The following is a 24,782-nucleotide window of genomic DNA, read 5'->3' as shown; positions in this document are numbered from 1 at the left end:
ATGTGTGTGTGTGTGTGTGTGTGTGTGTGTGCGTGTGTGTTTGCTGTGGGTCTCTCCTCATTGGCTGAGCCGGTGGGTGACCCCAGTTAAAGGCTGTCTCTCTATGTAACGTCCCAAATCTGACAGCTGCAGTGAGTGAAGCCTTTGTCCCCCCGGCTTCTCGCGGCCGTGCGAGAAATCTCGCAGCGGGACGTGAGCGCGGGCGGCGGGAACAGAAGCCCCATTTAGGGGTCCCGGCCCAGCCCGTGTGCCGCCTCCCCCCCCCGGCGCCGCAGCCAATCACCACGCGGCTGCCGCTGAGCCGGGAGGCCTGCGGGAGCCAGCGGGTCAGGGTCGGCTCAGGAGGCTAGGAGCCTCGCTGCCGCTGCTGGGGCGACGCCATTGGTCGATTTCTTTACAGAAAACAGGTTGTGTGCGACCACTACGACTTGATCAGGAGAGGGGGGAAAAAAACAAAGCAACAAGCTATTCGTCTTCCACACAGCTGAAAACCTCCTCTACGGTGTAACCCAACACCTACCCTTACAGCTCAACCCAACACTAAACTACATGCGACCCAGCAATAAACTGCAGCGTAACCGATCGCCAATCCTACGGCTCGACCCGACACTAAACTGAACGTTACCCAACAGTAAACTGCAGCGTGACCCAACACCTATCCTATGACTTAGCCCAGTATCGGGCATCTTAACCCAGCCCCTATCAACATCCACCCTGCAGCCACTCTTCAGTGATGGCTGTCAACATGTCAGCCAAAAATAGCTTGAGAGTGCCTTGCAGTCTTGTGTATAGTGCCTTGGTGAACAACTCACCAAATCTGTGCTGTTATTGGGCTACTGAGTGTCGCAAACGTAATTCATTAGCAAAATAACCAGCATTAAATGGTGACTAATGGATAGCATCACATATACTACACCTGCCATCGATGTTGAATCTGGCCAACTTTCTGTGTGTGACTCTGTTGTGTTTCATATTCAGGAAAGGGACTGATAGACCTACATACACGGTGCACGTGGTAGGGTCTGTGTGTGTCTATAGTCTGTGTAGCGTGGTCTGCGTTTTGTATTATTTAGTCAACACTCAGTTATCTGTGTTTAAAGACAAAAGGGTAGTTTAGTAAATTACTGCAAATAATTTCATGGGTGGACAGTATTTGCCATAAATGGAATTAGTGATAATTCCTATTTTATATTTTAAAGACTTACAACGTTTTATCGGAGCACTTGTGCCTCTGATTTGTTCAATGAAATGTCTGTTGCCGACAGTCATACTGCCCGAGACCGTTTTGTAGTAGACTGCGCAAAAACAGAGGAGACAGCCGAAGAAAATTAGCATTTTCAAATTTTAATGATCAGACAGTCGCTTTTAGCCCAAGCGATTGTCATTTCACCATTTATCTGACGAGTTCCGTTTATTTTCCTGCGCCAGTCAGTAATGTCATCTACGTATTCTGGCAGTCCCAGTGTACGTGGGCGTTCGTACGCGCCTTCAAAAAGGTAGCTAGCCCTGCCTAGCCAGCGCTGCGCTCTATCAAGGCAAGAAAATGCGCTGATGCGGCTACCGCACATGCGCAGTACGCATTTATAAGTCACCGCAGGTACACCTGGAAGAGCTGTCGCAGACACAGAGTGAGTGTTATCCAGATTATAAATAACAAAAAAATACAGCACATCGCGTTGACGTGAATAAAATTAAAGCTTGTCTGTTCGTTTTTTAATTCTGTTTCGTGGACTAAGACAGAGAGCTTTCGGCGTATGCAGGCGAGTCTCGATGTAAAGACTACAGCCGGGGGGAAAAATGGCAAGCCAAGCTAACCTGTCTTTAGCCGGGCACAAACCTAGCTAGCTAATTGGATATCTACCTGTCAACCTGCCAACTACTGCCCACCACGTGGTGAACAGAGCCAGAGGCTCTATATTTTATACAGTCGCTAGGATCCGTTTCGCTACCTTAAAGCATGGATAAAGGCGCACGAATATTTCAGCGCCATGTGTCAGCTCCCCGGTCGCACCGTGCACTGTGGGCAGAAGCGGCTCTCCTCCCCCTTCTGTCAGAAAGAAGGGCTGGTCCGTAGTGACCGTCACCATTCAGGTGGAAGACCCGCATTCACCCTCGGCTCCACAACAAAAGCGCCGGGGCTGGCGCAGATGGAAAAAACAAGGCAACGTAGCCTACGTCTGACATAATGATTTCATCTGAAAAGCGTAACATTATCTGTAAAACCAGCCGAAGTCGGCAAACGGGAGAAAGGGTCAGCGCACGTGGAAACTCGCGACGGTCTTAACATTGCTAACAACCAAGACAAAGGACCTTCAGATCCTAGCCGCGTCGCAAAAAGGGTCGAATCGTAGAGGGTTTATTTTCAAATCAGTTGTTCGTTTTTATTAGTTAGTAAAACTGTTAAGATAGCTAACTGCAAAAGGACAAAAGGTCAACGCGGCTATTGTGGAAGGGAAGCGTCTCATCCGAACCATCTGCTGCACGTTCGCCAAGAAGTGGGCCGAAGTGCTCAAAATAATTTGTCTACGATATTATGTCGGTCATCTCATCTGAGACCTATTTTCCAACTTGAGCATCGTCTTTTCCAATCGTGGTTAAAAATTAATGATTGTTAAAGTTATATAAGCGACAAACTGCCACGGAGGAGTATTTAAAATAATACGTAAATGATGGATTCCATGTGATCACTGGATGGGTTACTTTTACATAATTCAGAAGACGAAGAGATCCGAATCAGCTGCTGTTAACAAACACCTATAACTAAGAAAGGTAATAGAAAACTGTCTAATTAGCTCGTCCGAAAAAGTGAAGCCTGTTAGCGCAATGTATCAACCATTCTCTATGAAAACAGAACTCGTCAGGCCAGATGTTTAGATATTGGCAGATGTCCATAGGTAATAAATCCGATTCTATATTAGGACAAGGGGATAAAACATTAACACGTAGCCAATGTTGTTAGTTTCAGCTGGTGCCTAATGATTTCTGGTCTCTTCTATCTGTGAAGACGCCGAAAGCTCTTATCTACAAACTCCAAAGCTACTTTTGGATTATAGCACATTTAGAGCGTTACTGGGCCGAATGCCTACTCGGTTATTTCACGATTCTAGGCACAGTGGAAGTTGTACACGATCCATCATGGTCTAGACTGTATTGGCCGACTCAGTGTTTAATAAATTATCATCTAGTATTGACGTCATTCATAGCAGAAGCCTACCGTTGGCAGCTATGGTTACCCGACTAATCCACGTTGAATTTGACAGTGAGGTAAACTGCGTGTGACTGATCTATGCTGTAGCCTCAATCCCAGTTCTCCACAGCGCATTTACGGTTTACATGAAACTGCATGCGCAGAATCTCGTCTGAATGCGGCCGGTCGACTTGGTGTCGATGATTCGGCCGAGGCCGTTACAGCTAGTGCGGGTGCACGTCCAGTGCAAGATTGTTACCGGGGCAATATTTCTTTCTGTATTCAATTGGTGATTTCGCAACAATTATGTCTCGAGTGTTTGAATTCAATTGATTTGTGAGTCTGCTCGCTTTTGCGAGCATAATGTTATTTGTACATATAACTCAGAACCTTAAACTGCGTATATACGTTGTTCAACTAAGAGCCGAAGCATCCGGTGTTTACCTGAAGTAGTTACTGTTCAATAGAATGTGCTTCCTTTTAACTTGAGACAGCAAATGCACAAGTACAAGGTCTACGTCTACCGCCTGATAAGCGTGAACTATTTCTCACAGAACATCAAAGACAATGCTATCAATAGCTCCGCTCTACCACAGAGTTCCATTCCCCATATCACCTCTCGCGGTGGATTGTAAAGATCAGCGCATGCGGCAGTTTGGACGTGCTGAACAGTTCAGAAATGCAGGATTCGTTTTTTTTTAAGTCTTTGTGCTTACATGTCGTACACACAGTACAGACGACTGCCGCCTCCTCCGATGGGGCTGCTTTCTGTTTATTACAGAAGCCGTATAGACTGTCTAGACTGTCGCCAGAAATGGCATTCTGAGAGTGAGGACATTGCCTACAATGCTAAGCAGATGTAATGTAGCGGTTAGCAGGTGCACTTTAAACAGTGCTTTATGGAAGGGACGCCCTGCTGTACAAGGCTGGGGTGAATGTGGCCAGCACTGGGGATACTGCGCTCTGTCAAACTGCTCAGTACGGTGAGCAGAAATACTTCCACTTTCGATATTTGTGCTGAAGCCCAAGATGGGGGAAGGGTGCTGTATTTGTTAGACCCGGGGTTTGAAGAGGACAGAAAGGCTCTGGCCTTGGTTCCTACCTGCCCACAGGTGCCTCAGCATCGGGGAGGGTTGGGAGGGTTGTGGCACGGTGCCTGTCCTGCAGAATCACATCCAGGTCGCGGAGGGTCATTTCACAGCTGTTTCCTGAGCAGAATCACATCCAGGTAGCTGGGGGTAGTTTTCTCTGTTTCCTGAGCAGAACCACGTCCAGGTCGCTGGGGGTAGTTCTCTTTGTTTCCTGAACAGAACCACATCCAGGTCGCTGGGGGTAGTTCTCTTTGTTTCCTGAACAGAACCACATCCAGGTCGCTGGGGGTAGTTCTCTTTGTTTCCTGAGCAGAATCACGTCCAGGTCGCTGGGGGTAGTTCTCTTTGTTTCCTGAACAGAACCACATCCAGGTCGCTGGGGGTAGTTCTCTTTGTTTCCTGAACAGAACCACATCCAGGTCGCTGGGGGTAGTTCTCTTTGTTTCCTGAGCAGAATCACGTCCAGGTCGCTGAGGGTCGTTCCCCGGCTCGTTTCCCGTGAAGGAAAACCGGTAACGTGAGGGCGAGACGCTCAGTCAGGTTTGTTCTCTTGTTTCCCCCTCTCGCGGCGCAAGCGGAGCCGGCAGCAGGCTGATCCCAGAGCAGCTCCCGGTGGCGGCCGTGGCTCCAGAGCACCTCTCCTCGCCCCCCGTGATGGCTGACCCGGGGTCAGTTCGGGACGGACGGCGCGGGCCCGACGGTCCGGCTGCGGCGGCCGCTTTTCTGCGACGGCGCCTCTCTCTTCTGTAAGAGACCGCTCGCGCTCCCGGGCCCAGGATGACACGCTAGGATTAAGCAGTACCAGCAGGGGGAGCCGCGTGCCTTACAAGGATAACCGTTTAAAATAATACCAGCAGGGGGAGCTGTGTGCCTTACAAGGATAACCGTTTTAGATAATACCAGCAGGGGGCGCTGTGGCAGACTCCAGAGTCCTCCAAACATTTGAACTTTGAACTTCCTGTTTTTCTGGAGAGGCTGAGCGGGTCGTCGCGGCGGCGTCTGTCCTCCGGGCGCCCGCGGGCGGCTCGCCCGCGCCCTTTCCCAGAATGACCGAGACCCCCGGCGGCAGGGACGCGGCGGCGGCGGCGGCCCCGCCCCCGACTCCTCCCACCCCTCAGAGGAACTGCTCCGATTCGCTGGTGTGCGAGAGGCTGGGCCTGGCCGCCGACCGGGACCCGAAGGCGGCGGAGCACCGCTTCATCCGCCGCAGCGTGGTCAGCGACTCCAACGCCACCGCCCTCGAGCTGCCCAGCCGGGCGCGCCTGCGCTCGCGCGCCGCCGACCCCGCCCCCCCGGCTCCGCCCCACGGGGGGGGAGCGGGAGACCCCGCCGCCGCCGCCGCCGTCGGCGAGGAGCGGATCGCCGCGGCGCGCGACGAGCCCAAGGAGGGGCGGGAGCGGTGCTTCTCCGTCCCGCCCGGGTCGCTGACGGAGGCGGAGCCGGGGGCGGGGCCGGGGGCGGGGCCCGTGGAGGCGGAGCAAGGCGGAGGGCCGGAAAAGCAGGGGGGGGAGGAGGAGGAAGAGAAGGAGGCGGCCAAGGTGCGGGCGGAGAAGAAGGTCCAGGACGACATCGAGGAGGCGGAGACCAAGGCCGTGGGCACCTCCCCCGATGGGCGCTTCCTCAAATTCGACATCGAGATTGGGCGGGGCGCCTTCAAGACCGTCTACAAGGGCCTGGACACGGAGACGACTGTCGAAGTGGCCTGGTGTGAGCTTCAGGTAATCGTTGTTCTTAATGTGTGTGTGTGCGTATGTATGTGTGTGCACGCATGTGTGTGTGCGCGTGTGCATATGTGTGTGTGTGTGTGTGTGTTCTCAGCTCAGACGTTCAGAGGCCACAGGCATTCTTGCGTCTTGTGACCAGGTCTCTGTACTAGATAAGAGGTGGCTGTGGCTTTGGGTCACCAGGGTATTGAATAATTTTTTTAACACGTGTTGTTTTTCAGTTAAATGCATACTATGCAGGATTTTTACCTAAATAACCATGCGAAAGGCATATCTATAATGCGCTGGCAATCTCTGCCTTCACGCATTTTCACGGAATCCTTGCACGTCTACCTGCATTTGTTATTCTAAAATGCGTTCGGGACGTTTCTGGGCGTGGCGCTCTTTTCCGTGTGGGGAGGGGCGGGTGTGGCTGTGGCTGGAGCCTGTGGTTTGGGATCAGGTTTAGCGAAGAAGCCCAGAACACAGCGAAGCGAAAAGGCAATCCGACAGGGCTCATTCAAGACCTAGAGTTAACCTTGGAATGGCTTTTCCTCTGTGGCGTCAGCCAAGGGGATGAAAAGCGACGTGGAGTCGGCTCGTTTCCCGCTGAACCTGTAGGCAGCATTACCTGCACTGTGAGGCTAGCGACAATAAGGACTTTCCTGAGGATCTGAAATTTTCAAAATAAAAGTCCCAAGAAAATCCAGACTAAAAGCGCTATTACATTCCACATAAATGGAATTATGATATAATCAAACCTGCCGTCTTACTCTCGCTCACGGTCGCTCATTTCACGGTACTAACGCTACGTCCGGCTATCCATTAGGTGGCGTACTCGGGGTGAGTGGGCGGGGTTGAAAGACAGAGGTGGAGACTTTGATTGCAAACACAGGACCACAGCAAGGCAAAAAAATACAGCATAGCATGCCTTCAAGCACATACAATAACAAATGAAATCGCTGTTAGGATTACGATAACGAAAGTGAAAATAGCTTTCCAGAAGGCGTGCGAGCAAACTTGTTCACATTTTTTTTTTTTAAAGTACGTTTAACAATTGAGTGAATATTCACAACCCTTACCAAGTGGCTCAGATGATGTAAATGCTAAAGGGCTAACAGCGCTAAGGCGGACGCGCATTCAGATAACGTGCGTGTATCTCACAGAGCCTTCACAGTCCCTTTCATCTGCAAACCCTCTCTCTTTTAAAGCATTTTCGGCTCCACATGTGTCCCCCCCCCCCCAATATGCACCCCCTGACAGGGTCGGGCTCTGAGGCACAGTGGGCAGAGGGTCGGATTCGACACGGCGCTGTGGAGGCGTGCCAGATGAGGATTTACACCCAGAGGAAAATCAGACAGTTTTTTTTTTTTTTTTTTGGGCCAATCATGACTGCTTTTCACAAAGGCTCTTTTAGCCAATCAGAAGCCCTTTTAGGAGGGCCTGTCGGCCTCAGGCTAACTTTTTTTTTTGGTTTTCCTCCTCCTTGTAGCCGAGTGTCAGTTAACCCCTGGCTCTAACCTCTGGTTTCGTGTGGGCGCGGGAGCAGGGGAGCGGCACGTGACCCTGGGGGCCCCAGCCGCGCGGCGGACGGCTCCACGGGCTCCAAGCCTCTCCGGAGATCAGGCCGCGGGGAGAGATAAAGCGTCTGTTACGCAAGCGGCTCGCCCGCGGGGGGGGGGGGAATTCCACTGGAGGTTTGGAAAAAGGGTTTTTATTTGAGTCAGCGGGTTGCTCCGCTAACCTGTGAACTCTCAGCTGGGGGGGGCTATCGCTTCCGAAATCACTGTCTTCAGCTGAAACTGAAGAGAATCCTCCTCAATGCACGCGCACGCACGCGCACACACACACACACACACACACACACACTGCTTTTCCTTTACAAGGTTCACGGTTATGGTTTTCGTTCTTCCGAAGTCGTTCTGTGCGTTTGCCGATAGGAGAGTATCGATAGTTAGCAGTCAGCACCCCGTTTTGAAGAGGAAATGAAGTCGTGTTAATCTTTATAAACAGAACGCCCGCTGGCCGCAAGTGAACCGAAAACATCCCCCCGTAAACCCATGACTACCAGTAATAATAGTTTACGACTACTATAATTATTTTTTATAACGCATTTAGCAGATGGTCTTATCCAGGGCGACTTACGCAACTTTTTACATTTGCATCCATTTAGACCGCTGGATATATACTGGGGCAATGCAGGTTAAGTGCCTTGCTCAAGGGGTACAACGCCAGTGTCCTACCCGGGAATCGAACCTGTGACCTTTAGGTTACAAAGTTTGGAAGTAGGGACGGGCACGGGTCGTGGATTGTTCGATTACTCGTCGGATACGTGCTTACTCAATCTTTTTTTTACTTTCCCATGAAGGCTGTGTATTTACGACCACGTGTTGGAACTTGGAGCTCCGTTTATTAATTTATAATTGTCGCCTATGTAAAAAAAAGAAATAAACACATTAAAACAGAGGATATTTCTTCATCTGATATGAAAAGAATAAAGCAAATATATGTTTTTGATTTAGATTTTTGTTTAGGTGAACATTGTAGGCCTATAAGTAGGATAATATCCGATTGGCTGAGCACCACGCAGTTTGACTGCCCGGCACTGAGGGAAATTGCCGAAGGCGAATTTGCTACCTCCCTCAATCGTTATTAAAACATGCCATTTGCAAAGGAAACGTTAGCCTACTTAAGTACTCAAGCAAATACCCCACAGGCCGCCACTTAGCAACCAGCGCCTCCTTCTAGTGGAGTTTGGTTTAAGTCAAAATGGTTTCAAAGCATGTTTTTTTAAAATATATTACAGATAGCTCTTAACGTAACAACATAATGATGAGAACAGGCAATTCAGCCCAACAATGCTCGCCATTTTCCTGACTAAATTAGATTACGTACAGACTAGATTGTATCTAACACCATATCAAGCCTAGTCTTGAAAATCCCCAGAGTTTCTGCCTCTACTATGTGACCTGGCAGGCTATTCCTTCCTGGATCAGTATGGTCCCCTTTCTTATATATTGGTATTACATTACCTTGTTTCCAGTTTTAAGGTATTTCTCCAGTTTCCAAGGACTGTCTAAAAATACCTGCCAGTGGTTTAAAAATGATCTCAGCTAACTCTTTGAGTACTCAGGACCTGCTGCCTTGTTTGCCTTTAGTTTAATTCATCCAGTATGTCTTTATCCTCTATTTCAATATCTGAGTCTGAGTACTGAATATGCCTTCCCAGTCTATTAGTAACCTCTTCTCTATTAAAACTCTCAACAAAGTAACTATTGTAGCTAGCCAACTAGTCGAATCATATTCAAAATGGAGGTTAAACTATAAATGTAGTCAAGCTGCAACTAGACTAGCTGCCCCTCCATACAGTCATTCAGGGACATCAAGCTGACACTGTTGTAAGCATGATATTGTAACAGTCGGCTTGGCTTGCTCTCTCAAACCGATGGGCATTAATTCAGAATGGTGATTTACCATTTCAAGCTCTACTCCACAGTTAGGCGTATACGTGGAGACATAATTCACATGTCCCAGCGAATGAGAATTGAGCATTCAGCCAAGAGCCGTTGTGCATTGGTTTTGTGGGCGCGCAACACTTGGGAGTTGAAAATCAAATTCCCCGGACCGTATCTGACACTGACCGTGCTTGTTGACACAATAAACTAAGCGTTAAGGCTTTATTGTGATGGAAAACTTGGGCGCTGACGCGTGTTGTTATGCGTTCGTGCGTTTTCTGTACAAACCAGTGGCGCTGCCCGGCCAAAATGCGCTCTAAAAATAGATTTGTCACCAACGCTAGGAATAGATTTTGGAATCGAGAACATTGTGCGATCCCTTCGATCCGTGAAATCACTGACAATCACCGTCCCTAGTTCACGCACACCGCTGCGGAGCTAAAATAGGATTTATTTTAGTTTACCCTCTGAAGAGGTGGGTGTGGGGAGTCTGCGCATTACATACGCACTGATTTATCTGTGTTTACCGTTTACCGTCTGAAGATGTGGGTCTGGTGGGCCCACACATACACACTTGCTGTCAGTCAAGCGGTCATGTGACCGGCTCGGCTCCTCCCCCCCTCTACTCTGCAGGACCGTAAGCTGAGCCGGTCGGAGAGGCAGCGCTTCAAGGAGGAGGCGGGCATGCTGAAGGGCCTGCAGCACCCAAACATCGTGCGCTTCTACGACTCCTGGGAGGGCCCGTCCCGGGGCAAGAAGTGCATCGTCCTGGTGACCGAGCTCATGACGTCCGGGACCCTCAAAACGTGAGACCGCCCCGCCCCGCCCCGGACAGCGTCTCTCGCTTCGTGCTGTAGCGACGCGTATCCACGTTACTATACGGCGAGTTTCGGCCTGTCCTGCCGTGACCTCACACACCCGTTACAGGAGACTTTAGTTGGACCGTCTGTCCATTCTTATGGGGACCTCAACTTATGGGGACCTCAACGGTTGTTGGGACCTCAACAGTCGCCTACACATTCTTTGCTGCTTAATCTCGTTCATGCGTTCACACTGCTGGGCCACCTGGTCTCACGTAGTCAAACGTCATAGTCGCGAAACATGCTAGCTAATCTAGGGACCGTCCAGTACATCACATCAGTAGCAAGCTCCTACGAGACACTGCCCACGTGTAACTTTAACATGCTGCGTAATACACATGACTCATGGCACGCTTGGCCTTTTTCAATGCGAGCAGTCTCCGGCCAGTTAGTCGATATTAAAATATTTGGGGGGGGGGGACGCGTTTCCCCATCATCCTCCCAAAACCTCCCCTACCGCGCCCCCGGGTCCTTCCCGCAGGTACCTGAAGCGCTTCAAGGTGATGAAGATCAAGGTCCTGCGCAGCTGGTGCCGGCAGATCCTGAAGGGGCTGCACTTCCTGCACACGCGCGCCCCGCCCATCATCCACCGCGACCTCAAGTGCGACAACATCTTCATCACCGGCCCCACGGGCTCCGTCAAGATCGGCGACCTGGGGCTGGCCACCCTCAAGAGCACGTCCTTCGCCAAGAGCGTCATCGGTGCGTTCCCTAACCCCCCGGCCCTGACCCGTAACACCCCCCTACACACACACACACACACACACTCACACTCACACTCACACTCACACTCACACTCACACTCACACTCACACACAATACTGACTTATGGGGACACATTGTGAGGACACACCTCCTGTCCCGTGGTTTCGATACGAAGACCCTAAAACCAGGGATCGGCAACTCGCGGTCCTCGAGGGCCGAGAACTGCTGGTTTTCCGCCCTCCCTTTGCCTGGGAGTCAGGTGTGAAGACAAGTCTGGCCAATCAGTAGCACCTAATTACCCGGGAGAAAAGAAAACCAGGGCTGGATTTTGGATTCGAGGGTCAGAGTTGATCATCCCTGCCCTGAACTCACCGCAGGGCACTCTGTTCACTCCAGCTAACCTTAAACACGTTTCTAGGAACTACTTTCAGGCAGAACTGCCAGGTGTTTACTGTCAACACGGACAAACGTTTGACCAAATGCACACATACACGCACACACACACGCACACAGACGTTCGCCGTCCCTGGGAGGCAGGGGAGGCAGGGGCGGGGTCTGGGCGTGGGTCTGAACGGGTCTCTCCGTTGAAGGTACCCCGGAGTTCATGGCCCCGGAGATGTACGAGGAGAAGTACGACGAGTCGGTGGACGTCTACGCCTTCGGCATGTGCATGCTGGAGATGGCCACCTCCGAGTACCCGTACTCCGAGTGCCAGAACGCCGCGCAGATCTACCGCCGGGTCACCAGCGTGAGTCGCCGCTCCCCCCCTCCCCTCCCGCCACCCTCCCCGTCCCCCCCCGTCCCGTAAAGAGCCGCCGTGCCCGGTCGCCGTGCCGTTTTTGGCGGACGGCCTCTGTGACCCCCCCCGCCTTTCTCTCTCTCCCACCTGGCGGGAGCGGGCGAGTGACGGCCTGCGTTTCCTCCGCTCTTCCCGCTCAGGGGGTGAAGCCCGCCAGCTTCGACAAGGTGGCCATCCCCGAGGTGAAGGAAATCATAGAGGGCTGCATCCGCCAGAACAAAGAGGAGAGGTACTGCGCTCTCTCGCGCACACACACACACACACACACACTCACGCAAACCACACACACACACGCATACCACACACACACACACACACACACACTCACGCACACACACACACACACACACACACTCACACACACACACTCACGCATACACACACACACACACACACACACACACACCAACATGGGGGGAGTGGTCTGTTGCCACAAGAGGAACATGAGCACCAGGGAGAATGCCTGTCTACACCGTAAGCCTCTCCAGGCTGGAAATAGTACTGAGTGCACTGTTATCTCTCAATGATTGGCTGTTAATGGGAAATGGAACTTGTAGTACCCCCCCTGGCTGAGCCCCGCCTCTTCCTGCCCTCATCACCGTACACCCCATACCCCGCCCTCGCCTCCACTTCAAGCCTTCCTGCTGACCCGCACGCGCCACACAGCCCCGCCTCCTTGCGCTCAGGCCCCCTAAAACCCCGCCCCCCTCCTCTGTCCGTCCGCCCGCCCTGCAGGTACGCCATTAAGGACCTGCTGAGCCACGCCTTCTTCCAGGAGGAGACGGGCGTGCGCGTGGAGCTGGCCGAGGAGGACGACGGCGAGATGGTGGACATCAAGCTGTGGCTGCGCATGGAGGACGTCAAGAAGCTGAAGGGGAAGTACAAGGACAGCGAGGCCATCGAGTTCTCCTTCCACCTGCAGCGGGACGTCCCCGAGGACGTGGCCCAGGAGATGGTGAGCCTGGGGCGGGGGGCGGGGCGGTGTGGCCACCCGTTCTGCGCGGCTGTATGTAGTTAACTGTAGCGCTTCCCGGGGGAGGGGAGGGAGGGATGGGTTCAGTCAGTGAGTTGACTGTGCTTCCACTGATTCAGCACTGTAGTGAGGTTAGGGTGCTGAGGGCAGCTTTCCAGAAAAGGGAGGGATAAAAAATGGGGGGGGGGGGGCAGGAATGCTTGGCAATTGGCACCCACCTGTGTGAGGTGCTTTGAACATGTATTCCTGTGTCATCCACAATGTAAGTGAATGTTTTCATGAGTATACGCTGAAGGTGGATCACTAAGAAAACAGAAAAAAGCATAGGTCCTAAAGCAAACCCCTGAGGTACACCCACACACCTTTAAATAGTGTACTGCGCTACTCTCTGGGGAATTTGCCGGTAGATCATTGTGCTGGTTGGGATACTGGATGAGCACAAATCCACCATGTTTTGAGAAGGACCGCGGTGCGTCTCCATACGTCTGAGCAGCTTACAGCTCATCTCAGTTCGCTCCCTCCGTGTCCCGCCGTCCTGCAGGTGGATTCTGGGTACGTGTGCGAGGGGGACCACAAGACCGTGGCCAAGGCCATAAAGGACCGCGTGTCCCTGATCCGCCACAAGAGGGAGCAGCGGCAGCAGGTCCGCCTCGAGCAGGAGAAGAGGAGGCAGGAGGAGGAGGAGCAGCAGCGGGCTGCCCTCCCCGGACAGACGGAGCCTGGGGACCCCGAGGTGGAGCGGCAGAGGAGCATGTCTCTGAGCTGTACGTGAAGGGGAGGGACTACGGCAGGGGAAGGGGGCGTGTCGCTGCTCTGTGCGACGGGGGAGGGGCTGATGTGTTTTTCCTCTTCCCCCTCTAGTGCACGGCGCGGTGGACAGCGGGCAGGGGATGTCTGTTCTTTCCGAGAACGCTGGTCAGGCTCCACCTTCCAGCCAAAGCTCTTACTCTCCTAACACCTCCCAACACATACAGGCCCCGCCTACTCAGCAGAGCCAGGCTCCGCCTTCTCAACATATCCAGGCCCTGCCTACTCAGCAGAGCCAGGCTCCGCCTTCTCAACACAGCCAAGCCCCGCCTACTCAGCAGAGCCAGGCTCCGCCTTCTCAACACAGCCAAGCCCCGCCTACTCAGCAGAGCCAGGCTCCGCCTACTCAGCAGAGCCAGGCTCCGCCTTCTCAACACAGCCAAGCCCCGCCTACTCAGCAGAGCCAGGTCCTGCCTACTCAGCAGAGCCAGGCCCCGCCTACTCCACACAGCCCAGCCCCGCCTACTCAACACAGCCAAGCTCCATCTCAACAGGTACACAGTGAGTGACTCATTAGGGGCCAAACTATAAACTCATGCACGGACACACGCTCCCATACAAACACACACACACACACACAAGCACGGACATGCAGTCACACACATAGCGCACACAGCCAAGTGTCAAGTGTTTCTGAAGTGTCCAGCGAAAGATGCACAGAATGATGAGTTTAGAGTAAAATGGAGTTCCTGTTCCTGATGCAGGCCTGTTCGAGCGTTACCCAGGCTGGGGAGCCCACGCCGTCCTCTGCTGCAGACAGGTAGGACCGAACCAAAAAAAATGACCATACCCATTCCTTACTGACCACGCATTTGTGAAAGTCAACATCGTATGTTAAAGAAAACAGACCATCGAGACCAATCAAGGCAAATCCCTACTAGACCTTAGGGGAACGTGTGTGTGTGTGTGTGCGTGTGTGTGTTTCTCAGTGCGTCCCAGCGTTCCGAGGCGGCGTCGTCTTTGAGTGACGGGACGGAGGGGGCGTCGGCCGTGGGGCAGCCCGTCAGGAGGCCGCGGTCACGCTCCGTACGCAGTCGCTCTCTCTTCGAGAAGACCAAGGCCAAGCTCAACGTCCTGAACGTAAGAGTCCACCAGGGGGCAGCGTGGGTGTGCGCGTGTATATGTAAGAGTCCACCAGGGGGCAGTGTGTGTGTGTGTGTGTGTGTCTGTTTGTTTATGTGTGAGTGTTTGTGTAAGAGTCCCCCAGGGGACAGTGTGTATATTTGAGTTCACCACAGGGTACTGCGTGTACGAGTCTGACAGGGCAGTGTGTGCGCGCGTGTGTGTGTGTGTTTGTGTGTGTTTGTGTTTAAAAGGCTATCAGAGGGCAGTGTGTGAGATATAAAGGCTCTCTGAATTATTACAGATCTCCCACTTGGGCGACAGAGTCGCTGAATGCCAGCTAGAGACACACAACTGGAAAATGGTGACATTTAAGTTTGACCTGGATGGCGACAACCCAGAGGAGATAGCACAGATCATGGTAATTTCTCCCCGCTAACACCATCTTCTGAATCGCTGCCATGACTACAGACTCTGTCTTACGCCTTTCAGCCTCAAAAAGCTGGGTTACCGTTGGTTACAGAGAGGCGTCAGGGGTCAAGGGGGCGGGGTCCAGTCTTATTCATTCTCTAAAATCCAACTAAGGGTATTGTGATGTCACGGTCTGGTGCATTGTGGGTAACTGAGTGACGGGGAGGTCTCGTGACTACAGGTGGAGAGCGCCTTCATCCTGGAGAGCGAGCGGGAGTCGTTCGTGGAGCAGGTGCGCGAGGTCATCCAGATGGCCAACAAGAGAGGGCTGAAGAGGGAGGGCGCGGCGGACGGCGGCGGTCAGGTGCGTTTACCGCCAAAGCGCCGCGCGAGGCTAACCCCGACAAGATCACCTGCCGTCGCTCTCGCCTCCCGCAATCGGCCTCTTGTGTTTTCGATTTTTTAAAAGTTCCTGTTAGATGTATCTCGATTGTTTGTTTTGGAAATCCCCTCATAGCAACAATTAGCGAGTCCAACCCTAACAGAACGATGTGGAACGAGGGAATAAAGTTTTCAAACCGGAGAGAGAGGTTTACGCGGCGGATCGTTTATCTGACCCGGCCCCGTCCTTCCGGTCGCTCCAGCGGCTCGCCTCGCGTCGCCAGCTATCCCAGCATGCCTTGCGGATACAAAAAATAAAAATAAAAAATCTGCTCGCATTGAAACGAATGGAGGCGATCGCAAAGTTTGCCTCTTGTCGGAGGACGAGCGGCTTCAGACCAAGAGCCGCTCCCGCCTTTCGCTCACCCTGAAAATTCCTCGACAGGTGGGGAGCCGCGGTGAGCAGGACACACCTGTGACCCCTGGCCCTCGTCAGACAGGTAAGACAAGCCATTTCAGAATGCTCGTTCAGCAAAAACAAATATATAACTCTAATCACATCAGGGCCCTCAAGCAGAACGGTTGATAATAAACGGTTTTTCTCTGAAGTCAATTCACGTGCTTCGAGGCATTACTTGTGGCAATTACAGGATTAATTGAACTTATTGATATTCCACAAAAGAGCTGACTGTTTAACATAAGATTTTAAGCAGAGGGCAAAGCAACACGTTTTAGTGCTGGGGGGTGGGTAGTAAATCTGCAGGCCCTGTTGATTACAGATCTGTGGGGGAGACTTGATCAGTTCTGGGATGCCATGTTTTGGTACTGAACCCCCCCCCCCGTCTCGGTTCTGGCGGTTTCCCCCCCCCCCCCTCAGGTGTGGCGTGCGTGGCGGAGGACGTGGCCACCCAGGTGGTGCACTCCGCCGGCCGCCGCTTCCTCGTCAGCCCGGTGCCCGAGTCGCGCCTCCGGAGCCCCTGCTACGGCCTCGCCGCCAAAATCGCAGGTACGCCGCCGCCGCCGCCCGCGGACGCCATTAACGACCCGTTTCACGACTTTATGAACGCGTCATTTAATGTCACCCTGCTTCTTCTCCCGCACCGTTAACGTTCCGGAGGGGGAAAAAAAGGAAATGGGAGTATGACTGAGTGTGTTCCGGGAACGTCACCCACCCCAACCTGACCCTTCCCGACACCGGGAATCCTCAGCTGTTTAACCTCTAATGTGTGTCACGTACGTTTTAAATGAAATTCAAAATCAGTGCGCAGCTTCTGTGGTGCTTGGTCACCAAAAAAAGCAAATAATTGCAAAATAAAATAAAATAAATAAATAAATAAATCAAAGTAGTAGTCCATACCTGTGCCGAAGGTGCAAAATGGTGTCTGTTGCTGTGGTGTCCCAACACGACTGAGCCTTGATGCTGAGTTCTGTTTCTGCCACTGAGCACGACTCCACTGTACAGAAATAAAAAGGGTAATTATGCAGGGCAATGGAGTGTACCAGTTTGTAGTCCTAAAACCCGGAAGTAAGTTCGCATTTTTGAGCCATGGGTTCCCTCGGCAGATTTCCAATGCTTTTTCCCATAGCGATTTCGTTTTCTGCCGAAAATAATGTTTGTGGTGAATGTACGCCTATGAGAGTTTAACGTTTTGTTCTACGAGATGAATTACAACCATTAATATCTCAACCGTGGATTTCGAAGCTGTAATGTGCTTTTAAAAAGTTGTTAACAAGCTGCTATAATGTTTACTAGCCATACATTTGCTGTGCCCTGATAACCAAATCCAAATACCAAATGTTGTATTGCTCATCTAATGTATCATAACGGTGAGCTATTCAACACTGAAATCTGATAACGGTCTACTTCCTGTTTTGTTAGAATTCTTAAACACGTATTGGAAAAAAAAATCATCCTCTTCCATACACAAACATCACAGTACAGTAGTTTCACCACCTGAAGCATCTTTGTAACTTCAATTTAAAAGCAAACATTTTATTTTTCCAGCATCACGTCTGAATGGTAACTATACCACGGCCTGCTAAGCCAAGCCAGATTTTGGTAATTACACGATAGCTATTGATTACGTTGTACACCTGTTAGCTAGCTAGATACATATTAGTAAACATTACAAGTTAGCACACGCAAACAAAATGGTCAAAGTTGGCCAATATGTACATACACTTAAGTAAAATCATAACAAGATGCTAACCTGGTATCAAATAAAGTACACTGACAAGCAAGTAATGTTACCTCAACAGTTGGCAAACTCTTTGGCAGCACAAACAAATTACCGATAAACAGCGTCTGTATTAGCTGGCTAGCTAGCTACCTGATGGCCCATATGCCAGCATATGGAAATATAATTAACACAATGCCAGCATTGTTAGGTATAGTTTACAAGCTTGTTGAACTTAAACACAGCAGTTAAATTAATAGCTATATGAATTCAAATTAATATGGAACATACATTAAATATATGTGCGATATTATTTTATAATAAATACCGTGAATACTTTAAGTAGGCCTACCTGCCAAGGTGACTTGGTGACGAAAGCATTTGCGCTCGTGAGAGAGCCACGCTCTGTGGAGACGCAACGCGCTTCCCTCGTGAGCGTACCTCAGCTAATCTTAATCATAATTAATGAGATATCAGAGGAAGGGTTTTCCCCACCAGGGTACAAAGCCGTTTTGAATTTTAAATGGAATTTTAAAAGTAATCTCTTACTTTCCCTCAACATATAAAGTAATGTCTCATATACGAAAATGATATTCCATAGGGAGAACGTTCCGTTTGGAACGTTCCTTCTATTGAAAATTTTATCATTCAGATTTGCTGCGGTTTTGCAGTCTTAGGGGTATAACCGTTGGCTCCATTTGGTTTGCAGTGGGGTCACTCCTGCTATGACATGAAGTGTAACATTGGTCATAGTAGTAAGGCAGCTGCAGGAGAGAGCAGCATTGTATTCAAGATATTTAAAAAAAACATCTTTAAGGCATGTGCTATGGGAGTGGGATGGGTGTCATAGTGCATATCCTGTCCTCTTGCGCACCATAGGCGTGGAAGGTCAGAGGTCACATTGCTGACCTGTGATTTCTGTTTCCCAGCAGCCCCAATGATGTCATCACACCTGTCTGACTCTGCTCCCTCCATCAGTCTGCAGTTCAGTGAGGAGGCGAAGCCTGGCACCACGCCCCTTGGGGGTACCGTCTCCCCCCCTCCCTTACCACAGGCACAGGCCCAGGCCCAGGCCCCAGAGGAGCGCCCTCCTCCTGCTCCTGCCTCTCACCCTCTCCCAGAGTCCTCCACTCCACCTTCTAATGTGGTGGAGGGAGGAGCTCCTGCAGCCGAACCTTCCTCTGCCCCGTCTGAAGCTCCGCCTTTACTTCCTGACTGCCAGCCTGATCCTGCCACGCCCCACAGTGTCACAGGCACAGCCTCGTCTGTGACTCCGCCCCCCGGCTCCAGCAGCGTGGGGGGCGGGACCGGCTCGGACTCCTCCCAGCCCCCGTCGTCAGTGGCCAACGCGTCTGCCACGGCGACGCAGGTACCCGCCCCCTCTCAGGGCGGGGAGGGGGAGGGTGACCAGCAAGGCAGAGTGCCAGGCAGGGATGACATTCAGTCCCTGGAGAAGAAGCTCCGTTCTCTGTTCAGCGATTCGGGCCCCGCCCCGTCCGACACTGCCGGTGGCTCCGCCCCCACCCCCTCAAACCGCACCCCCCCGCTCCCCACCGCTTTATCTCTGAGCTCCTCCAGTGCAACCCCCTCCTCCACCCCGGAGCAGGCCACGCCCACTGGCCAACCGCCCACCGTGGCTACCCAAGCCCCGGTGAGTGACAGACACAAATCTCATCCAATTAAACACATTACAATGAAATGAGAGGCTGTAATGTTGACGCCACGGCTATGTAGTGTATTGTAATGTCATTACATAGCAATGTGATTAAAGCTCAACAAATGCAAGGTAACTAGCTACAAATGGAAGCTATGCTGTCATGTTACTCTGAATGGTTGATTATTCCATATATAATTATATAGCCAGCCAATGAATATAAATTGAAGTCATTAATGTCTTCTTCCAGGCCTCTGTGACCACTGTGCCCTCCGGTGGACAGACAGGTGAGTGGTAGCAACGCTACGGATTTATGCCTGATACAATGTTGAACGCGGGTTTACTGAAGGTGCGCAGTATTACAAAGGAAGTACAGGACAGACGGATTGTTTTGATTTCTCTAAACACTCCTATTTCTAGAACGATGAAATCGGTGGTCAACCGACTTTTGCGCGGTGACCTGAGATTGGGACACGTGTTTGAAAACTATCCAATAACGGCACATACGAGGGCTAAGAATATAAGGGAGTGTTTTTTTAAAGCTGACGCTTGCAACCCCCCCCCCCCCCCGACACTTTCTTTCAACTGTTCCGCATGGAAATGTTCCCTGTTTAGGCTGTGTCGGTTGAAACGCAATTTTTAAAATCGACACGTTTTTTCCATCCTCACACTGGACGTAAACTCAAGGCCGAAAGGACGAACGACTCGCCTCGCTAACTGTGTAGCGTGTTTATAAAAAAATGTCCTTGCGGTTTGGGTCATGTTGGCAAAACAGGATTTTAAAAAACTAAGATTAGCGGGCGCAAGCGCGCAATCAGTAGCCGCGATCGGCGATAGCTAGACCTTTCGGTGCAATGAGTCATGATGCGTGTGCCTCTGAGACTTCAGGCCATCGAAGCAGCGCCGAGTCCAAAGAGGGTGATAATAAAGATGCATTATTATTGCAAAGAGAGGTGAAACGGACACATTTTCTTCAGACAGAAGGCGCCAAAGGGAAATTAAATTTGTGATGTTTTCTTTGAAGACTGAATAACACAGATTCATATGCGGTAGCGTGTTTTAGCTCAGAAGAGCAATGTTGGCACTTACCCCTTAGCTGCTCATGTGCAGTGAGAGGGATGCCAATAAGCAGGAGACCTAACACACTCTATTTTTTTTTTATTATCTTCCACTTTGTGGTATTTGTGGTTATTAGCATTCTCTCTGACGAGAGGGTCTAATTGGTCTTTTATGCTTTTAAAAATGTCCTTGTGGTTTGGGTTATGTTGGCAAAACAGGATCTAAAAACTAAGATTAGTGGGTATAAGGCAAATCAGGCAATGGTAAACACCATTTAGTTATGTTTAATGTCACATATTTCTTTGATATTTCTTTTGAGTTTGTTCATACTTTTGGTTCAGTCTTGACATGGAAATGTGTTGGATGCCTGACAAATCAGTTGAATTGTATATCATTTTTTGAGCAAGAGTAGGTTGTCAAGGAACTGCCCAGGTGTGGCCAATTGTGAATTACAGTATGAGGTAGAAGCTTGATTGCTCTGCAGCTGTGGGGAATTAGGCAGTTAGTACCATTTCGTGTTTCGCACAGTTTGAATTGGCCGGCTTTGTTTTTCATGCGTTGCACTGAGGAAGGCAAGAGTGCCAAAATGCGTTCGTAGACTACTGCAGACACTTCAAATAAATTGTTCTTTGAAACTGTCGGTGTGCTGGCCAATCATACTTTAAAAAAAATAATTGGACTGTTATCCCTCAGCACCATTAACTCTTAGCGCGTGATGTTTCAGAGCTGCCTCTGGCTGCGGATGGAGAACTGGGAGCGCCCCCTGCTGGTGCGGTCAGACTGGGACGGTTTCAGGTGAGGTCTCAGCTGATCTGAGAACAGCAGAGAGGGGCCTAGGTGGGACAGTCCAAGTGGGTGTTCATTGTACCCTGAGGGTCCTGGAGTCAGTCTGTTTTAAACTGTGCGTCTATACTGGAGTCTGTGTTTTAGACTGTGTACTGTTAGGGTGCCGGATTCTGTGTTTTAGACTCTGTGTTGTTAGGGTTACTGACACTCTCTTGCGCCACCTACAGGTATCCGTGGCAACGGAAGAGCCCCCAAGCCACGCCCATCCCCCTGCCACTGACTTCGCCTCTTCCTCCCCGGACTCCTCCTCCCTGTGCAGCGACTCTTCCTCTTCGCGCACGCCCTCCTCTTCCTCCTCCACGGTCTCCAGCCCCGAGAACACGCTGCACGCCTGCTCGGCCCCGCCCAGGCCCCCCTCCCGCCTCCTCCTCCTCGCCGCCGCCCCGACCCCCGCCGTCGCCAACGGCGACGCCCGGGTGGGCCGCTTCTCCGTCAGCCGGGCCCGGGACTCCGCCCCCGGCCTCGGCCCCGCCCTCCCCCGCGCCAGCGGGGCCGTGCCCGTCCCCGGCCGTTCCCCCGGCAACGTCAGCAGCGACTGCGACTCCGGGTGCGAGGACGAGGGCTTCCGGAGGCAGGTCGACCACCTGTGGGAAAAGTACGTCCCCCCCTCCCCTCTCTTCCGCTGCTTATATTACATTACATTACATTACAGGCATTTAGCAGACACTCTTATCCAGAGCGACTTACACAACTTTTACACAGCATTTTACATTGTATCCATTTATACAGCTGGATATGTACTGAAGCAATGCAGGTTAAGTACCTTGCTCAGGGGTACAACGGCAGCGTCCTTACCCGGGAATCGAACCTGCGACCTTTCAGTTACAAGCGCAGTTCCTTACCCACTGTGCTACACTCCGTCCTCCGGACCGAACCGCGCGAGCTGCCTGGGCTCTGATTGGCCGCCGGCTGTTAAGACGCGCTCTGATTGGCCGCCGGCTGTTAAGACGCGCTCTGATTGGCCCCCCCCCCCCCCCCGCAGGCACCTGCGGGAGATCCAGTCCCTGCACGCCCGGCAGAAGGAGGAGATCGAGGCCCTGTTCGTCCGGCTGGGCAGGACCCCGCCCACTCTCTCCTCCTCCCCCCTGGGGTCCGTGGTCAGCCACAGGAGGAGGCCGCCGAAGAGCAAGGGCGGCAAGCTGAACCGCAAGAGCCCCCTGCAGGCGGACCCCGGTACTGCGACCGGGCCGCCGCGTCCATCCATCCACCGCGAAAATATCTGAGCATTTAAAGCGCGATGACTGTCATTTTCCTGTCTGCTTGGTCGTACGCAGCGACATCACTTCCTGTGTGCTGATTACACTTCCTATAAAAATCATGTTTCTCTCCCTGGTCTTTGCAATGATAACGATAACTCTCGATAAAGTAATGAACTACGTGAAATAATGAACTACACCGATAGGCATCATTAGGGTTTTTCTCAGTGCAAAAATGAAATAATTTCCATGTGTCTCTAGTTTTAATTGCAGTGTTATTGTGGTTTATAACATATGATGTTGCACAGTTCCAGTCCTGCCTGTGTTGATTGCGCTCGGTGGCTGACTGTGATGTTTGCCTGTGCTCAGTTTCAGCACAGGGCCCCCACCCGGGGGGACCCCTGGACCTGCCCCACCCCTCTACAGAGGGCCTGTGTGCTACTGCAGCCAGCCTGCCAGCTACTGGGACTGGTAAGCCCCCCCTCCCCCTCCCCCAAAAACCCACCTCATTCTCTCATCCATTCATCCGCTCACCCGCAAATTCTCTCACCTGCTCATCGTTCGTGCGGATCGTCCCCGAGTCCGTCTGGGGTCGAAGGTCGCAGGTGATGTCACTCGGCAGGATCTCGGAACAGACCAAACTTTTTTTTTTCCCCCAAAAGTTTTACCCACGCTTAACGAATGTTTTTAGGAACCAATTTTTTTCCACTCTGTTTCACTGAAGGCAGTACGTCTGTGTCCCTTTGTGATATAAATATTCCTGTCCTCTCTCTCTCTCTCTCTCTATCTCTCTCTCCCTCTCCCTCTCAGTGTCGAGCTCTGCCGGCACAGCGAGCGACGCAGGCCAGAACCAGAACCTGAACCAGAACCAGACCCGCTCCAGAACGGGAACCTTCACCGACGACCTGCATCTGCTGGTGGACAACTGGGCCCGGGACGCCATCAGCCAATCGCAGGGCAGGGGGCGGGGCTCCCGGCAGCCCCCGCACCCGCTGCCGAGCGCGCAAGGCCACGCCCGCGACGTAAGAGCGCCCGTCCGGGGATGACACCCTCTTCCTGTCTGCTGCCGGGGGGGCGAGGGCAGACGTGGGTCAAATGCATATTCCCCGAAATATTTACGCTCTTCTGAGCAGTGGTTCCCACCCCTGTTCCTGGGGTTACGTCTTAGTTCACCACCAATTCGGCCACGATTCTACTGATAGCTGCTCATGGATCTACTGATGAGGTGGTGTGCTTTGTTAGGGTTGGAGTGAAAACCTACAGGACGGTAGATCTCCAGGAACAGGGTTGGGAACCGCTGCTTTAGATACTGCAGGGGGTTTGGGGTACAGCGAGTAATAGGACATGGGGTTGTGTGGGAGTGGCTACAGGGATTTTAGGGAGTGTGCAGTTGAGTGGATTAGGGGTACAGGACGTTTGGGGTAGACTGGATAACGCAGGATCCCTCTCATGTCTGGTTGCAGGTCTCCGCTTTGGCCAGCGGGGGGCACAAGTTCTCCGCCCCCGGGCAGCCGCCCTCAAGTAAGGGAGCCTCCCACGGTGGCCACGCCCCCTCCGCGTCGTTCGGGGCCCGCGGGGGGTCCCTGTGCCCCCCCGCGGCGCAGTACGGGTACCACTCCACCCCTTACGCCGCCCAGTGGACCGGACACGCCCACGCCGTCCCGCCGGCCCCGCCCTCGAACGCCGGCCCCCTGCCGGGCCCCGGCGCCAACCCTCCGCACAAGCCCCCCGGCAACCAGGGACCCAACCTCCGGCCCACGTAGCAACAGACCCCGCCCCTCTCCACTGCCCGCGCTCCACAGGGGCTGGATTCAGAAAGCACACACACACTTGACTATTTACACAATAAAACATATTTATATATTAAATATATTTTATAGTTGTGACAACACTTATGAAAATGCCTGAATGCAGAAAGAATGTTCTGTACAGACGTGTATTTACCCATCATTTTATGATGTGGAAATTCTTGGTAAATTAATGTTGACGGACATCATTCGTTAAATAATGGAACTTGACAAACGGAACTTGATGTACTTAAATAACTGTAATTTCTATGGTAAGCTCTATTTCTTTATTCCCGGATGGACTGAATACAGTTCTGTGTTTTTCTATTTGTTTATCTATTTGAATGTTAAAGTTTCACATTATTTTTCTTTTTAAACCTAAACCAGTCAGCAAAATTATTCATCAAAATCAACTTGTGCTTGTTGATTTCAGGTTCATCTTCCATTTTTTTTCATTGACCTCAATTTGCAAGTCTAATTTGCAAGTCTTTGAGTCCTGGAGACCCGCAGCAAAATTTTAAATATATGTTTATATTTTAAATAAATATTGAACAAATCCATATTGAATAAATGACATTGTAGCCTTTCAGATTAAATAAACCTTTTCTGGGGTACACACACTTGGTAAT

General features: G+C 51.7%; 1 protein-coding gene and 1 long non-coding RNA gene across 4 annotated transcripts in view; one reads left to right on the top strand and one right to left on the bottom strand.

Annotated features, from left to right (window-relative positions):
- Positions 1-18,039, bottom strand: part of LOC135245543 (uncharacterized) — a 55,001-nt gene extending 36,962 nt beyond the window's left edge. Inside the window, exons 1-2 of the long non-coding RNA XR_010327287.1 lie at positions 17,964-18,039; positions 16,792-16,888 (exon numbers count right to left, since the gene is read on the bottom strand). This is a non-coding gene — a long non-coding RNA (uncharacterized LOC135245543). The remainder of the gene's footprint in view (positions 1-16,791; positions 16,889-17,963) is intronic.
- On the top strand, positions 1,563-24,773 carry LOC135245507 (serine/threonine-protein kinase WNK1-like). 3 transcript variants are annotated; one of them, XM_064318584.1, is made up of 23 exons: positions 1,563-1,634; positions 4,859-5,996; positions 10,070-10,242; positions 10,778-10,998; positions 11,592-11,749; positions 11,941-12,029; positions 12,536-12,755; positions 13,315-13,537; positions 13,635-14,074; positions 14,285-14,340; positions 14,510-14,660; positions 14,947-15,063; positions 15,295-15,417; positions 15,880-15,934; positions 16,312-16,440; positions 18,541-19,262; positions 19,516-19,552; positions 21,049-21,119; positions 21,338-21,765; positions 22,153-22,343; positions 22,736-22,837; positions 23,177-23,388; positions 23,830-24,773. In XM_064318584.1, the coding sequence occupies exons 2-23, from the start codon at positions 5,325-5,327 to the stop codon at positions 24,127-24,129; spliced, it is 4,890 nt and encodes a 1,629-aa protein (XP_064174654.1). In that variant the 5' UTR covers positions 1,563-1,634; positions 4,859-5,324; the 3' UTR covers positions 24,130-24,773. The 3 variants fall into 3 exon arrangements, with proteins under 3 accessions (XP_064174654.1, XP_064174655.1, XP_064174653.1); XM_064318585.1 differs by lacking the exon at positions 1,563-1,634 and having other exon boundaries at positions 4,728-5,996; positions 18,544-19,262; XM_064318583.1 differs by lacking the exon at positions 1,563-1,634 and having other exon boundaries at positions 4,729-5,996.
- The last annotated feature ends 9 nt before the right edge of the window (positions 24,774-24,782 follow it).

Source organism: Anguilla rostrata, chromosome 19 (assembly GCF_018555375.3).
Source record: "Anguilla rostrata isolate EN2019 chromosome 19, ASM1855537v3, whole genome shotgun sequence".
Classification (NCBI taxonomy): Eukaryota; Metazoa; Chordata; class Actinopteri; order Anguilliformes; family Anguillidae; genus Anguilla; species Anguilla rostrata.
The sequence above is the reverse complement of the archived record's forward strand: the minus strand, read 5'-3'. Positions and strand labels throughout refer to the sequence as shown.

Coding starts and splice junctions, on each gene's coding strand:
- LOC135245507 (XM_064318584.1), top strand. CDS start 5,325: ATGACCGAGACCCCCGGCGGCAGGGACGCGGCGGCGGCGGCGGCCCCG. Junction 14,661..14,946: donor CCAAGCTCAACGTCCTGAAC/GTAAGAGTCCAC, acceptor GAATTATTACAG/ATCTCCCACTTGGGCGACAG. Junction 23,389..23,829: donor CGCAAGGCCACGCCCGCGAC/GTAAGAGCGCCC, acceptor GTCTGGTTGCAG/GTCTCCGCTTTGGCCAGCGG.